The 15309-nt window shown below is 51.6% G+C and overlaps 1 protein-coding gene across 7 annotated transcripts in view; it reads right to left on the bottom strand.

The window, feature by feature from the left end:
- NCK2 (NCK adaptor protein 2) overlaps positions 1–15309 on the bottom strand; it is a 135458-nt gene that overhangs the window by 13597 nt on the left and 106552 nt on the right. For all 7 annotated transcript variants that reach the window (XM_082672903.1, XM_082672902.1, XM_082672905.1 and 4 more), the window contains one exon: positions 6928–7637. In XM_082672903.1, coding sequence (XP_082529029.1) covers positions 6928–7637 — 710 coding nt within the window. The remainder of the gene's footprint in view (positions 1–6927; positions 7638–15309) is intronic.

Raw genomic sequence — 15309 nt, 5'->3', positions numbered from 1 at the left:
AATATTTAAGGCTCTCTCTGCCCCCAAAGAGGGGTCACCTTGTCGATTTCTTATCAAAAGCTGTGTCATTCTTTCCCCCTTGTCTGGTACATGGAAATTTTTCTCTCTTTTTTGCTTCTTTAAGGAAGGTACTCTTTTGTCCAGAGAAGTAGCTCCTTTGCCAAAGAAACCTGAGAGCCAGTGGGCTGAAGGCAGATTGTACTCCGCTGATCGATACTCTCCCGGTTCTCATCTCAGAAAAGTGGCCTTCCAGGTGCATCACCCATTAGATCACCGCTACCCCCAGCCTTCCAGGTCCATCACCCATTAGATCACCGCCACCCCCAGCCGTCCGGCAGAGGCTTTTCTCATCAAAATTGACTCCCCCTCTATACAGGAGCTCTCCTCTTTGTGTTTACATCAGTTTACCTTCTGACTGGCATTTTCTATTCTCCTATAAATGTGTCTCTGAAATATTTACTCTATAGGCCTAAAGCCAATCCCACAGGTGACATGATCAAATATGATGGCTCTCATTAGCTTCTGAAATAGACTTGTTTACACAAGTGAAGAGAAATCGACCGGCAAGCACAGTACGGCCCTCAAAGTCCATCTACCTAATCTTTCAACGGAAGTGTTTACGGTCCATTTGTAAGTTAGTATGTGCGTGTGCGATTATCCCTCCCTGCGTCCCCAGATGCATGTCCTAAAGTTAATGGGAACACCTCGGAGGACAGACTTTTAGAATACTGCCCTTGTCATTCTCTGTCTTTTGGCCATGCCATGCCTGGAGAGACTTATCAATAATAAATGATATTATATATATATATATATATATATATATATACACATATCAATTTACAGCCTGTGGTGTAAGTACAGACAGGGAATCACTTTTGATTAAAAGAAGGCTATATTGGGACCTCCCTGGTGGTCCAGTGGTTAAGACTCCACGCTTCCACTGCAGGGGGCGCAAGTTCGATCCCTGGTCAGGGAACTAAGATCCCACGTGCTGTGTGGCATGGCCAAAAAATAAGAAAATAAAATAAAAATAAAAGAAGGCTCTATTGGACGACTAGGGAGGGTGATCTAACAGAATGATAAAACAGCTTTCTGTGTTATGAGCTCCGTGGGGCGACTCTTTTATTTCTCTGTGCTGCTCTTGCAGTGCTACTGAGGCCACGTTTAGGAACTGCTTGGTAACAGCACCATGAGAAACACCCACAAATAGGCCAAGAGTGCAGCTGAGACTGAAAGGCTCTGAGCTGATGCAAATCGCAACCACAGTGAGACACCACTTTGCACCTATAAGGCTGGTTATTATGAGAAAACAAAAACACCAAAACAACAACTGTTGGCAAGGATGTGTAAAAACCGGAACCCCTAGGCACAGCTGGTGAAAGGTAGAGTGGTGCAGCCGCCGTGGAAAACAGACTGCGGTTCCTCAAAAAATTCACCAACGAATCACCGTTTGCTCCAAAATCTCTGCTGGGTATAGACCTTCAAGAACTGAAAGAGAGACTTGTACAGACACTTACACACCCATGTTCACAGTGGCATTATTCACGGTAGCCAAAAGGTGGAAGCAACCCACCTGCCCTTTGACAGATGACGGATAAACAAAGCGTGGTCCATCCAAACAATGGAGTATCACTCAGCTTTAAAAAAGGAAGGGCATTCTGACCCAGGCTACAGCACGGATGAACCTTGAGGACATTACGCCGAGTGAAGTAAGCCAGACAGAAAAGCACAGACACTGCGTGATTCCACTTATACGAGGAGGTACTTAGTCAAATTCCTAGAGACAGAGAGTAGAAAACAGCCTGCGGCTGGGGGAGGGCATGGGGAGTTAGCATTCAATGGGGACAGAGCTCCAGTGAGGGAAACGGAAGAGCTCTGGGCAAGGATGGTGGTAACGCTTGCACAACAATGTGAATACGCTTAACGTCGCTGAACTTGCACTTGAAAATGATTAAAATGTTCAACTTTTATGCTATATATATTTTGCCACCACAATAAAAAACATTTTTAAAAAAAGTTTATGTGCTAAAAAACTGGTGTAATTCCGGTGGAAACCTTATAATCTGGACAGAGGAAACCGAAGTAGCAGGATGGGTGAGGACACGAGCTCTCCTGCCTTGGAAGTTACCACAGGAATCGGCAGGGGGCCCCTGGCAGAAGGGATGCTGAGAGGAGGGGCCTCGGCGGGGGTACAAAGGAACCCATCATTTCCTTCAGATTACCCTCGACACGGCTCAGACCTGGCTCCTGAACCAAAAAGGGTTGCCCCCCTCTGGCCTGGGGTCAGGCAACAATCGTCCCTGAACCTGACATTTTTCTATCTCAACCTCCTTGAAATGCAACAGGGACTCTGCCTGGCTCTGGCTGGTACACGCACTGGGCCTCCTGAGTATCTGAATATCGGGACCGTTAGCTGCCTCGGACACCATCTCTGCTGGGCAAGTACGTTCCCTGCCCGCATCTCCAGACCAAAACGTAAATGCTTCTTGTAGAATTTCTTCTGCAAGTCGCCAAGGAACTGTTTCCAAAGGACACGCGGTGAAGACCCCTGGCAGCGGGGAGAGAAGAGGTGGGCCCGCCTGCCTCCAAGAAGGAAATGTTCAGCAAGCACCGACCAGAGCCGAATGCAAACGTTCCTCCCTCTGTCCAGGCTTCTCACCTCGCCCCACAAGGTGCTTCCCCTTCACCAGGGGAAGAAACCACAACCAGGGCAGAAAACATGGGCTGGAAGGGCCCACGTGCACCTGCTGGGGCGGTAGCCCCCCGTCCCTCACTCCGGGTCTGCCTGTGGGTGTGTGCTGTTAAAAACTACAGGTACAGGGCTTCCCTGGTGGCTCAGTGATTGGGAGTCCGCCTGCCGATGCAGGGGACACGGGTTCGTGCCCCGGTCCGGGAAGATGCCACATGCCGCGGAGCGGCTGGGCCCGTGAGCCATGGCCGCTGAGCCTGCGCGTCCGGAGCCTGTGCTCCGCAACGGGAGAGGCCACAGCGGTGAGAGGCCCGCGTACCGCAAAAAAAAAAAAAAAAAAAAAAAAAGTTCCAATTACTATAAGAAATGCAATTTGAAAAATATAGCAAGGAACTATGCTAATCCTTCTATTCTGTTTCTTCCTGGCCAAATAATTCTAATAGATTTTTTTTAAAAGAGTAAGAGATGAAACCCAAATAGACTGTTAGTGTGGCCAATATATACAGTAAGTTATCTTTAGCAAGTCTTTTCACACGTGAATGTGCTGTATGACAAAAAATTAGTATCCAAATACTACTGGCGGACACAATAAATAAGGTGAAACAGATGCTCTCTTTGGGATCCCTAATGTCTTACAGAGAAAAATGCCTTCCTATACCACAGGCTGATGCTTCGCAGACCTCATCCTAGTTGTAACCTGTCACTTTCTATAGTAATGGAAGAAATAAAACACTGACCACTTACAGAGCACACAGAAATCTAGTTACTGGTTATTCTCCATCGTAAGCAGAGCTTCCTAACCACATCCACAGGATAAGGCTGAACAAATATATAAGGATTTACGCTGAGCATCAGAAGGCAGGTAGGAATTTTGAATTTGCTAGATTTAATGAGGTTTGGATTAGCAGGTGGAGGTATGATGGTTAAATATGGAGAAGAAGAAGCCATACCGTTTCATCTTTAGCTGCTGAGGATAAATGACAATTGCAGGTGAGGGAGGAGAGCAAGGGAGGGGGAGAGAGAAGATGAAGAAAGAACAGTCGATATTAAGATTCAGGACAGGAAGGACAGCCAAAGCAGGGTGGTCTGGTTCATTCATTGACTGATAAAACATGTCTAACAGAAACCTCTGAAACACCCAGCATATCACTGACCCGGGATGTTGCAGGCTATGCCAAAGTTTTGCTTCTTTTTCTGAAATATGCACATCCCTCCCTCCCCCTCCCCCCCGTATCCATCCCCCGCAAGCACAGATTTCCCAGGACTCAGAGCTGGGTATATTTTTACTTTTCAAAACAGAAAAATATGAAATATTTTTAAATGCAAAATACCAAGCAAGAGTCGAGCTTATTTACCTTGGAATCCCTCAGGATATTTAAAAAATGAAACGCATCTTGAAGATGCACTCTAAAAAAGCTGTGCTTACAGAGGAGGTCCTGCAGTTCCCTCAACCCAAGGCGAGCCCTGGGCCCACAGACCACAAGGAAGGAAAGGAAATTAAATGGGGATGCCTCTGAGTCCGGCAGGAACGCTGACCCAGAACCTGCAAGATTATGAAGCCAAGGGCTCACGCCGGCCTGGCAGTGGCTTTGGAGCCCAGGCTCTCACCTTAGAGATGCCAAGATGTTTCAATGATTTAGAAAAAGTTAGCTTTTTCTCTAATAATGTGAGACAAATGTGACACTGGAGCTTCTTCAAGTTCTGGGATGGAGGCCAGATAAAGTACCCCTCCACCTCCAAAAGGACTCAGTCCCGAGATCAGACAGTGACCACTGCCTGCATGTGTGTCCCATGGAAAAGCAACAGGTCCTCCCTAAGCCAGCGATGTCCCTCTACCTTCTGCCAAGGACTGTCCCCTACCCCAGACCTGGACAGAAGGACGTGGGGCCCTGTCTCCACACTGGGGGGCTGCTTTCAGCCCTCTCCCTTCTAAGACGTCTCTTCAAACCCAACATTCCAAAATCAAGACAATACTCCTCGACTCGGATCGAACCTGTCCCTTGATCACCTCCTACTCTGATCGGGTAACCGGTGCTTCCTCTGAGTTTCTCTCAGGAGGGCTGGAAGTGCTCCGGACCCGATTCTCTGAAGCCTCCGCCCTGAGCTGTGCACGGAGCTGACCTCACGTTAGAACAACTTAACGTGATGTCCTGCCAGAAACCACCAACTCTGGATAAGAAAACCTCAGCGATATCATATGATATTTGTCTTTATGGTATCGCTTATATGTGGAATCTAAAAAAAAAGGTACAAACGAACTTATTTACCAAAGAGAAGGAGAGTCACGGAGGTAGAAAACAAACTTATGGTCACCAGGGGATAAAGGGGGGAGGGATAAATTGAGAGAATGGGGTTGACATACACACACTACTATATATAAAACAGATAATCAACAAGGACCTACTTACTGTATAGCACAGGGAACTCTACTCAATACTCTGTAATGGCCTATATGGGAAAAGAATCTAAAACAGAGGGGATATATGTATATGTATAGCTGATTCACTTTGCTGTAGACCTGAAATTAACACAACATTGTAAAGCAACTATAATTCAATTAAAATTTAAGAAAAAAAAGAAAGCAAAGAAAAGCTCAGTATTCAGACTTTAGATGCAGTTAGCGTTCAGGCCCTGAGCGCTTTGCCCAAGCACAGGGCAGGCGCCGCCGACTCCACGACCTGCTGCCGCCATCAGGGGGGCCAGTTTCCACCACCATCACATCTGCCCCCCTCTCTGACGGGGAAAATTACTTCTGGGGCCTCGAGCTCCTCCCAGATCAGTCAACAGGAACCTTGACTATGCACTTACTTACTGTGGTATCAACCTTTCCAGAAGACAACAATTACAGTACATAGCACGAGCTTACCAGTCTTACAGGTTGTGTTTAAAAAATTAAACTGGGACTTACCTGGTGGCACAGCGGTTAAGAATCCGCCTGCCAATGCAGGGGACACGGGTTCGTTCCCTGTTCCAGGAAGGTCCCACATGCCGTAGAGCAACTAAGCCCGTGTGCCACAACTACTGAGCCCGCGTGCCACAACTACGGAAGCCTGCATGCCTAGAGCCCATGCTCTGCAACAAGAGAAGCCACCGCAATGAGAAGCCCACGCACTGCAACGAAGAGTAGCCCCCGCTTGCCGCAGCTACAGAAAGCCCACGTGCAGCAACGAAGACCCAATGTAGCCAAAAAAGAAAAAAAAATTAAAAATTAAGCTGAAGTCTGCAGGAACCAGTACAAAGGAAATTACACTGGACTCGATCTTCAAAACTCTCCTTTCGGGGGGACTCACTCTGGAAGGTGTATTTGCAGGGATCGACAACATCGGTTTAGTAGCACCTCCACAATGAAAACACAAAAAGGCTAATTCGCGTGACACAGCCCAGTTCCCCCAGACGGGCTCGGCCATACACCTGAAACACAGACCTCCGAACCCGTGCTGGAAACCAATCTGCTCCAAGTCGAGAGGCCTCATGCCGCCGACTCCGCTCTCACACACAAACTCCTCTCTCTCGACAACTGTCTTTTCCGTTTCTGTTCTCTTCCTAAGTGCTTTAAAAGCTTTTCAGAAATAAACTCAGTGGTGCCTGAGGCAGAGATGTACTGAGGATTACGCGGCTTAAAAAGCAAAACCAACCAACCAACCAACAAAGGCTGTGTCAGAACCCGGGTGCCCGCCTTGCTGAGAACATCTGATGTGTCTCAGACCCAGAGAGGAAACAAGGTCAGCCGCCAGGGCTGAGACGGGGTCATTAACGGGGAAACCAGGGGAGAGAATGACATTTGAGTCTGCACGACAGAACAGGGGTGATCTCAGTCAAGAGGCAGCAAACCTTCAGAAGCTAACAACACACTGTACTTACCGTGCCGTCTGCAAGAACGCACCTCCCGGAGGAGAGGTGCAGCTAAGGCCGGGCAGTCCAGGCGGATTTCAGCCCACGGCAGAGCGGGGGGTCTCAGAACACAGACCAACCGTGTTCATCCCTCTTAACATGAGCCCCAAATACCCTTGCTGCTTGAGGCCATTCACACACCTGAGAAGGGAATGGCACACGAACGCACACATACATACTCTCCGCTTCCTTCGAGCGTTCCACTCACCGAGGACTCTCTGTCCCTGATGAGCAAGCCGCCCTGCGCGCCCCGTGCACACACGCACACGTGTACACATCACACACACAGACCCACACACGTGCACACACACGGGCACACCCCTCTGCCCCCCCAACCCCGCACTCACCGAGGACTCGCTGTCGCGGACGAGGAAGTCGCCCTGCACGCCCCGCGCGTTGAGCGCACACTCGGCCTGGTGGCGCGTCACGTTCCCGTAGTACCACTCGCGGCCCGCGAACCGGCCGGCGCGCGCAGGCCCCGCGGGGCCAGAGCCGGCGTGCAGGGCCGGGCCCTCGCTCAGCACCACCACGTAGTTCTTGGGCACCAGGCCGACCTGGCCGCGCGCGTTGCGGCAGCGCCACCACTCGGGGTCGTTCTCGGGCTTCTCGATCACCTCCATGGTCTCGCCCTTGTCGAAGTTGAGCTCCTCCTCGGTGACCGAGCTGAAGGGATACAGCGTCTGCACCACGTGCAGGACCCGCGCGCCCTGGCCGTTGCTGAGCGCGGCGCTGGGCCGCAGGCTCGGGCCCCCGGGCGCGTCGGCGGCCGCCTCGTCCAGCTCCTCCAGCACGTAGTTGGATGGGAACCAGCCCACCTGCCCGTTGTAGCTGCCCCGCCACCAGCCGTCGCTGCACTTCTCCATGACGGTGACGCGCGAGCCCTTCACCAGCGACAGCTCGTCCTCGCGCTCGGCCGCGTACGCGAACTTGACCACGGCCGGGATGCTGAGGTCGTAGATGCGGTCGGCGCCGCCTCCGTTGGCGGGGAACTCCGCGTCCATGCTGGGTGTGGGCGATGCATCTCGGGCGCTTGTCTTCCTGCGGGTCCTGCCGAGGCCTGCGGAGACACGGCAAAGCTCAGTGCGGGGACAGGGCTCAGCGCGTGGGGACCCGGCATGGGCTCCACGCGGGCACGGGGCTCAGCGTCTGGCGACCCGACAAGGGCTCAGGGCGGGGCCTGGTCCAAGAGGCAGCACCTGCACCTGATATAGGACGGACTGGGTCCCATGGCTGGCGACCAGCCACTCACCAGCAGAGAAGGTGACAGTGGCTAAATGCCTAAAAGCTGGTTATTACCAAAACCGATCTCTCTGCTTTCCTCAAAAACCTGCTAGAGCACCAGCAAACCAAGAGGATAAAACAGTGTAAAGTCTGAAAATGATGAGAGCATCCCTGTGCCACTACTACAAAAGACCTAAAAAAATAAAATAAAAAGACAGGACAGAAAACGTCTCATGCGTTTTGGACGGGAAGTTGGACAAAATGAGCTTGCAGAGCTGCCCCAGCTCTCAGCACCCCTCAGGGCTGGCCTGTGCTCAGGCCAGCACCCTCTCCTCCATCCGAGGACACTCAGTGCCCTCCCGGGGCCACCTGGCAGTGGAGCGGCCCCGCTGGGCAGAAACCCATACCCCTCCTTCCTTCTGTTCTTTTCTTTCAACACTGCAGAGACTTCCCACAAGTTGTGATGAGTGAATTAGAAGAAAAAAAAATAGCCGATACGTTAAATCTAAGGCAGAATTTTTCACATTCTGATTGAAAAGCCACTAATGGATCAGAAAATCGGTTTAACGGGGTTGTGACCAGCCTGTGTGTACGTGCTGTCTTCTTTTTAAAAGGGAACAAAATAGAAAATCTCAGAGTGCATCAAACATAGAATTGCTGCTTCAGTCACATATGTGAGTCAGTGCTGAGCTACAATGTGAAAATTATCCCTTCCTGTGCCTGAGGAACACAGCTGGAAAAGCCCTAAGGAAAAAATGCTTTAACCTGGTTAAAATGCACGGAATTCCGGAACCTTGTAGAAAGTGAGCCAAGGGGAGGAGGGCACGTCGGCCCCAGAGATGCGGACGTGGACCTGGACGGGGGGGCCCGCCATGCCGCTCACCCGCCACGTCTCCCAGCTAAGTCAGGGAGGAGGTTTTCGTGGCATGGAAACTGTGGCCACTGGCAAACGTTTGTTTTCTCCTGAAAGGACACCAAAGCGCTTTTATGGGTAGCTTGTACCTCCTTCTCCCTTAATTCCCTGCGGTAAAGACAGCTTGGTCCTGAGAATTACCTTTGCTCCTACTCCCCTGCCAGCTGGGGTGCTCAGAGGAATGAAAGGAGGCGTCATGATCGTCTCCGACCACGGAGAGTTGGGCGCTGGCTTCCAGAGCAGACCCGCCTCGGCTGCATTCTCTGCCCCGGGACACGTGCTCCGCTCAGTGCCACACGCAGGGCAAGGAGTGTGAGGTGACAGCACACCCGTGATAAGTGCTCACTCGCTTGGATCTTCAAGTGGACACACCAATTTTTTTTTTTTAATATATTTATTTTATTTATTTATTTTTGGCTGCGTTGAGTCTTCGTTGCTGTGCGCGGGCTTTCTCTAGCTGTGGCGAGCGGGGGCTACTCTTCGTTGCGGAACACAGGCCCTAGAGTGCCTGGGCTTCAGTAGTTGTAGCATGTGGGCTCAGTAGTTGTGGCTCGCGGGCTCTAGGGCACAGGCTCAGTAATTGTGGTGCACGGGTTTAGCTGCTCCGCGGCATGTGGGATCTTCCCAGACCAAGGCTTGAACCCGCCTCCCCTGCACTGGCAGGCGGATTCTTAACCTCTGCGCCACCAGGGAGGCTCCGAGACACCAATTCTTTAAGCTAATGGCTTCTGCTGTTTCTTTTTGTTCTTCAGCGTCTTACTCAAGTGCACGGGAAATGAAGTGTAAGCCGGGACACTGGGCCAAGTTAAACATTTCGATTTCCATGTAAGAGTTCATTTACTTTACACCTGAAAACATGAACCTCTCAACCTCTGATTTCAAAGCTAGGTGAGTTCAACTCTGCAATGACACGGCATTGTGATGATTCAATGGCGTCCTAATCCAGAGGCACACGGGACAGTTCATGGAAGTAAACTTCCACCCAGAAATCTCGGGCACAAAGGCCTTCAGACCTCCCGGGGCCGTCAGCAGCGGAGCGGGAATGGCCAGGCAGAGTGCAATCTTTATGGGTAACGATTTCAAGAAATAACATGTAAAAATAACTCTCTAGGAGACCTTTCCAAATTTGTGAGTGAGGAAGCCTACCTGAAGAGCCAGGGAAGAGCAGCTTTTAGAATATTCATCAAGACGTAAAGGTGTCACTGCACACTCCTATACGTAAGATAGATAACCAACAGGGACCTACTGTAGAGCACAGGGAATTCTACCCAATACTCTGGAATAACCTATATGAGAAAAGAATCTAAGAATGAAACATATGTATATGTATGACTGAATCACTTTGCTGTACACCTGAAACTAACACAACATTGTAAGTCAACTATAATCCAATAAAATTAAAATATATATAAAAAAAGGCGGAAAGGTGTCAAGATCAACAGAAAAGACAACGGCAGACCTTACGCCTCGTAATACACCATGAAGACCTTATGCCTCATAATGCGTCGTGGAAGACACTCACGTAAGTCAGTCATTCCGCTGAATGAACATACTGCTTTGTCTGCTTTTTTTCAAACACAAAATAATTTAATTACTTCAGCCTTGAGCTCCTTCCAGGAACCTTCCTAGACTCTGGGGAGAGTGAGGTAAGACAGGCACACTCCCTGCCCATAAGAGAAGCTTATATGTCTCTATCAAGACTGGAACTTTCTACATACAAACAGCCCTGGAAAATTAACCTGTTTTGCTCTAACATGACCTAAACAGTCTTTGAGGCAACTCCGGGTTGGGGTCTTGGGGGTAGCACAGCAGAACGACTGAGAGCACAGCCCCAGCAGGAATCTCGCGTCAGCCACTAATTAGCTGTGTGCTCTTGGGCAAGTTACTTAGCCTCTCTGGGTCTTAGTTTTCTTACCCTAAAATGTGGACGATGGCACCGGATCAGTCTGAGAGGGGGGCCGTAACAGACTGGGGGCCTTCGACAACAGAAACGTGTTTTCTCATGGCGCTGGGGGCTGGAAGTCACAGATGAAGCGTCAACAGGGCTGGTTCCTTCAGAGGCCTCTCTCCCTGGCTTACAGACGGCTGCCTTCTCACCGCGCCTGCATTCTGTGTCCTCATTTCCTCTCCTTACAGGACACCAGTCATGCTGAATTAGGGCCAGCCTAAGAAACCTCATTCAAACTTAATTACCTGTTTAAAGGCCCTATACAAATACAGCCACACTTTGAGATTCTGGGGAATGGGACATCAACATATGAATTTTGAGGACAAATCAGCCTAGAACAGGTACCTAAGTTCAGATTATGCATATAAAGCACAGAACGTGCTTTACGAATAATTATGACTCTTCCTAACTGGTGCTGAGCTGGGTGTTGAATTTCTTTTTTCTCAGATATTTTACCAGGAGAGGGTCTAAGTCCTCTCTGAACACTCTTGGCCGTGACCCTACGTGCCAGACGGCCACCCAAACAGAAACGTTGCCCGTCAGGCGTTTGGCACCTGGGAAACATTATCTTATGGGAGCAGAGATACATGGCGGCTGGCGCCGTGAAATGCAGGAGGCAGGTGTGTGTCAGGGGCGGGTAGGGAGGAGCCCGGCCGCACTGACATCTACATGATCTGAACCTCACGACGGTCCTGTGACAGACCCGGCTCCCCCCATTTCTGCAGATGGGGAAACCGAGCCTGAACGAGACCAGGGAACTGGCCCAACACACGCAGCCAGTGGAGTGGCACAGACAGACCGTGATCCAATGAAAGCCTATTTAATCCAGAGTCACCAAGAAGCACAGTTCCGTCAGAGGCTAGCGTGAAGCGTGACGGCAGATGCTCGTTACTCGTGTCATGATTTCCATGGGCAAATGCATTCAGGGCTCTGAAATGGGGTTTCCAGATCCCCTCACGCACCCTCCCAAACTGTGATGAACACTTCCTCTGATTCTAGGGAATGAAATGGGCCCTGTGTGTCCAGGTGGAAGTGGGGCTGAGGTTAGGGAAAGAAGGTTTGGGATAAGAACTGCATCAGGAGCAACAGGCCGGGGCCCCAGGACAAGTCTGGGGACAGCTGGGGCAGGCTGGAGGGGGCGTCGGGTGGAAATGAGTAAACAGAACAAAGTCCTGGGTTGTTGACAAAGGCTCTCAGCTTCCTCTTCTTCCCCAGTTCTTCCCTGACCCTGATTCTGCCCGAGGCCAGAGCCCGGGTGGATGGGGCCGAAGGGCTGGGAGCCCTGGGGAGCCCCGGGGAACAGCAGGAGGGAGGAGAAAGGCGTCAGAGGGAAGGGGACCCACCACCAGCAGCCAGGGCGGCCTTTCTGAATGAGGACAACCAGGTGAATGGCTCCGGAGAGTCACGCGGCCGGGATCACAAGGATGTCGAACGAGGAGGCTCTGGAGGTTCAGGACCCTGTCATCTCCCCCTGCCTGGACCTCCCCCGAGGCCACGTGACTGCCGCCGCGTGCCAGCTACGAGATGCCAGGTCGGAGGGGACAGAGACCCGTGTATGAGCCCCAGGCTCTGAACGGCCTTGGCGTCCAGGCTCTAATTCAAAGGCAAATCCGTTATCTTTTAGGGAAGGAGGCAGTGTGGGAACTCCCCTGCTCCCCACTTTCTCTGCCTGTGTATTTCCCCACATCTTCTGCTCTCTTTTTCTTCGTTCATTCAAGTCAGACCACCTCCTTCTTCCAGTTGTATCAAAAACACAACCTGACTCCAATGTGTGTTGTGATTTTAACAAGGATAATGTGATTAATTTCCTCCAGATTTCACGTTTTTCCCCACAGGAGAGGCAAGAGCCTCACACCCCGTCTGCCAAGTCCCAGCCCATCTTCACCTACTGAACAGTAACTAACCAGGACCTGGCCCACCAGATGCCCTCGCTAACCAGGGCTTCCGCTCGCCCCCTCTCTGGGCCACATTTGGGAGAACGTGCTTCCTGGCCCTTTCCAAGGCCTGCTCCCCAGGGCCAGAGCACGGGTTCCGGGTCAGCCTGGGCCGCAGACAGAAGCACCTCCCAGAGCAGCTGGCCACATTCCTCACCACACCCTGGCCTCGGGTACCGACCACGTGGTGTGGGACACCCAGGCAGCTCCGGCCAGGCCACGATGGATGGACCGAGGCCCGGAGAGCACTAACATGTTTTCACAAGATCTAGGACGAATTCAAATGGTGTGCGTCTCTTTTAGTTCTCAAGTTCATCGTAAAATCCTCCACTGTACACAATGTGGTGTTTGGACGTTTTGTTGCAGGTGTTGATGCGGCCCGCACTGGACCCATCACATCAAGGATGAGAAGATGTAGAACGTGGCCACTAGGAAACCTTTCCTACTGCCAGCACGCTGCATTTGGCGATGCTGAGTAACTTTCTTCCCGCAAAGTTATGACTTTCTCTAAGCTCGTTCAGTAATGTATAAAATGCCATACCTTCCACGAGGAAAGAACGAAGAAGGAACGGAAATCACTACTTAAAAAAAAAGCAAGGGCTTCCCTGGTGGCGCAGAGGTTGAGAGTCCGCCTGCCGATGCAGGGGACGCGGGTTCGTGCCCCGGTCTGGGAAGATCCCACGTGCCGCGGAGCGGCTGGGCCCGTGAGCCATGGCCGCTGAGCCTGCGCGTCCGGAGCCTGTGCTCCGCAACGGGAGAGGCCACAGCAGTGAGAGGCCCGCGTACCCCCACCCCACCAAAAAAAAAGATAAAGGGATGTTATAGCAGACGACTTTAAAATATGTTCTGCCATCTTCCAGCTGGAAGTCTGCAGATTTAAGATAAAATGCCAAACAAATTGGACAGTTCGTACAAGTACTCCAGCCCATACATCTAGACACAGCGCACCTGAGTTTCAGGAGCTCTACGGCAAAGCCATTTTATTTTTGCTACGAATCAGATTTGTGACATAAACCAGATGCAAGTAGAAAATTTCCTTGCACTTAAAATGTCATTTATACTAAGTTAAGCATAGAGGTTATTAATTTGTGGGGCTTTTTCCCCATCAGGGTTAGGAACGTCAACTGAAATTATTAATACAGAAGCTTTTTATCACTAAACGCTAAGGAGGTCTGACAAGATTGGTTCAGGTACAAAGTAGCTGAAATAACTTTTCATGTAAGAGCATATATTTAATGTTTGGCTCCTAATAGCTATTCGTGGTCCTATATGTTCATTTAGTTTGTATCTAGTTTTTCAGACTAGCTTCCACTACTCAGAGAACGTCTAGTGCCAGGATTCACAGTCGAGTATCTGAATAAAGGAAGAAACCTCCCATTTACTAAACTGAAGGATTTTCTGAAGGACCACCATTTAGGATTAATGCAGTAGTTCTCTCTTGCTTTAATCTGTTCCACACCCTCTATGCCATCTCTGTTCAACAGTTTCTCTCTTCTCGCGGTCTCAGCAGGGCCCATCCCCAGGGCTCGGATCAGAACTCCCCCTGCAGCCTGGGGTGGGGGAAACCGGCTGTCAAGAGTCAGCCACACCTGTAGGCGCCTGTGTGAAGAAGAGGCCCAGAGACAGAACCTGGATGACGTGAGCTGAGCCCGGGAATCCAACCACACTTCCCAATGATGTGAGCTAATCCCTCTTTAAATTCTCCTCTTCTTCCTGTTGTTTTTCTTTAGCTACTTTTGGGTTGATTTCTGGATTTCTGTCACTTTGATTAAGGGCTCTGGAAAAAATAAAATGACCCTTCCCCACTCTCGTTCCCCGCTTCCACCTCACCTCCTGAAATACGCCAAACTGGTGAGCCCCCCTGAGAAAACAGGTACGCGTGGGTGAGAACGCCGCAGAAAACAGAGTAAAAGTTGGGGAGCCCCCAGGCTGTGCGCGGGGGTGAGCAGACACAGGCCGTGCTTCCTAATCCTAGAGCAGCCTGGGGTTGAATATTTACCCCAAGAGCCCGCACTCGAGGTCTGTGATTCTGGGTGGCATGGACGTTAGGCCTAACCGACCGAAGCCCCCTGACCTCGACTTCTGCTCTGCTCTGCACGGGGACCCAGGGCCACCGGCCCCATCCGAGGTGGGTCTCGGAGGAACCCCCCAGGGCAGCCCGGAGAGCGACGGATGGGCTGGTCAGTGCAGAGCATCTGAGAGCCGGCCGGGGCTCAGGCCAAGCAGACTGGGGCGTGGCTGCCCCAGGTGGCACCTGCCCCTCCTGTCACTCAGAGGCGCAACCGCTGCTACCTGCTGGACGTGCGAGCCTGGGGAGGATGCAGAGTGTGTGGAGAACGGGGGTGGGGGGGGGACTGGGCAGGGGTCCGGGGAGGGGAGGGAGGGGCAGAGACGCGCCCGGCGGAGGCAGCATGACTGTGGCGGGCAGGGCACAGAGCTGGTCCATCTCACCCTCGTCCCCGCGTCACTGGTGGAAGATACTGCGCCTGGCACCGCGCCTGCCTCACTGACAGGGACCGGGTCCACTCGAAGAGGAGGACACCCTACTTCCCAGCCGCGTCCAGGACGGAGGACTAAATGCAGCCCTAGGGGTCAGCTTCGTCCTCCCTGGGCTTGCACGTCCAGCGGGTCGCACCGCGGTCACGCCTCTGAGTGAGTGACAGGAGGGCAGGCGTCACCTGGAGCAGCCGGGTGATGGCTCTCATGCCCAGGT

This window comes from Grampus griseus, assembly GCF_964374135.1.
Source record: "Grampus griseus genome assembly, chromosome: 15".
In the NCBI taxonomy this organism is placed as follows: Eukaryota; Metazoa; Chordata; class Mammalia; order Artiodactyla; family Delphinidae; genus Grampus; species Grampus griseus.
The sequence above is the reverse complement of the archived record's forward strand: the minus strand, read 5'-3'. Positions and strand labels throughout refer to the sequence as shown.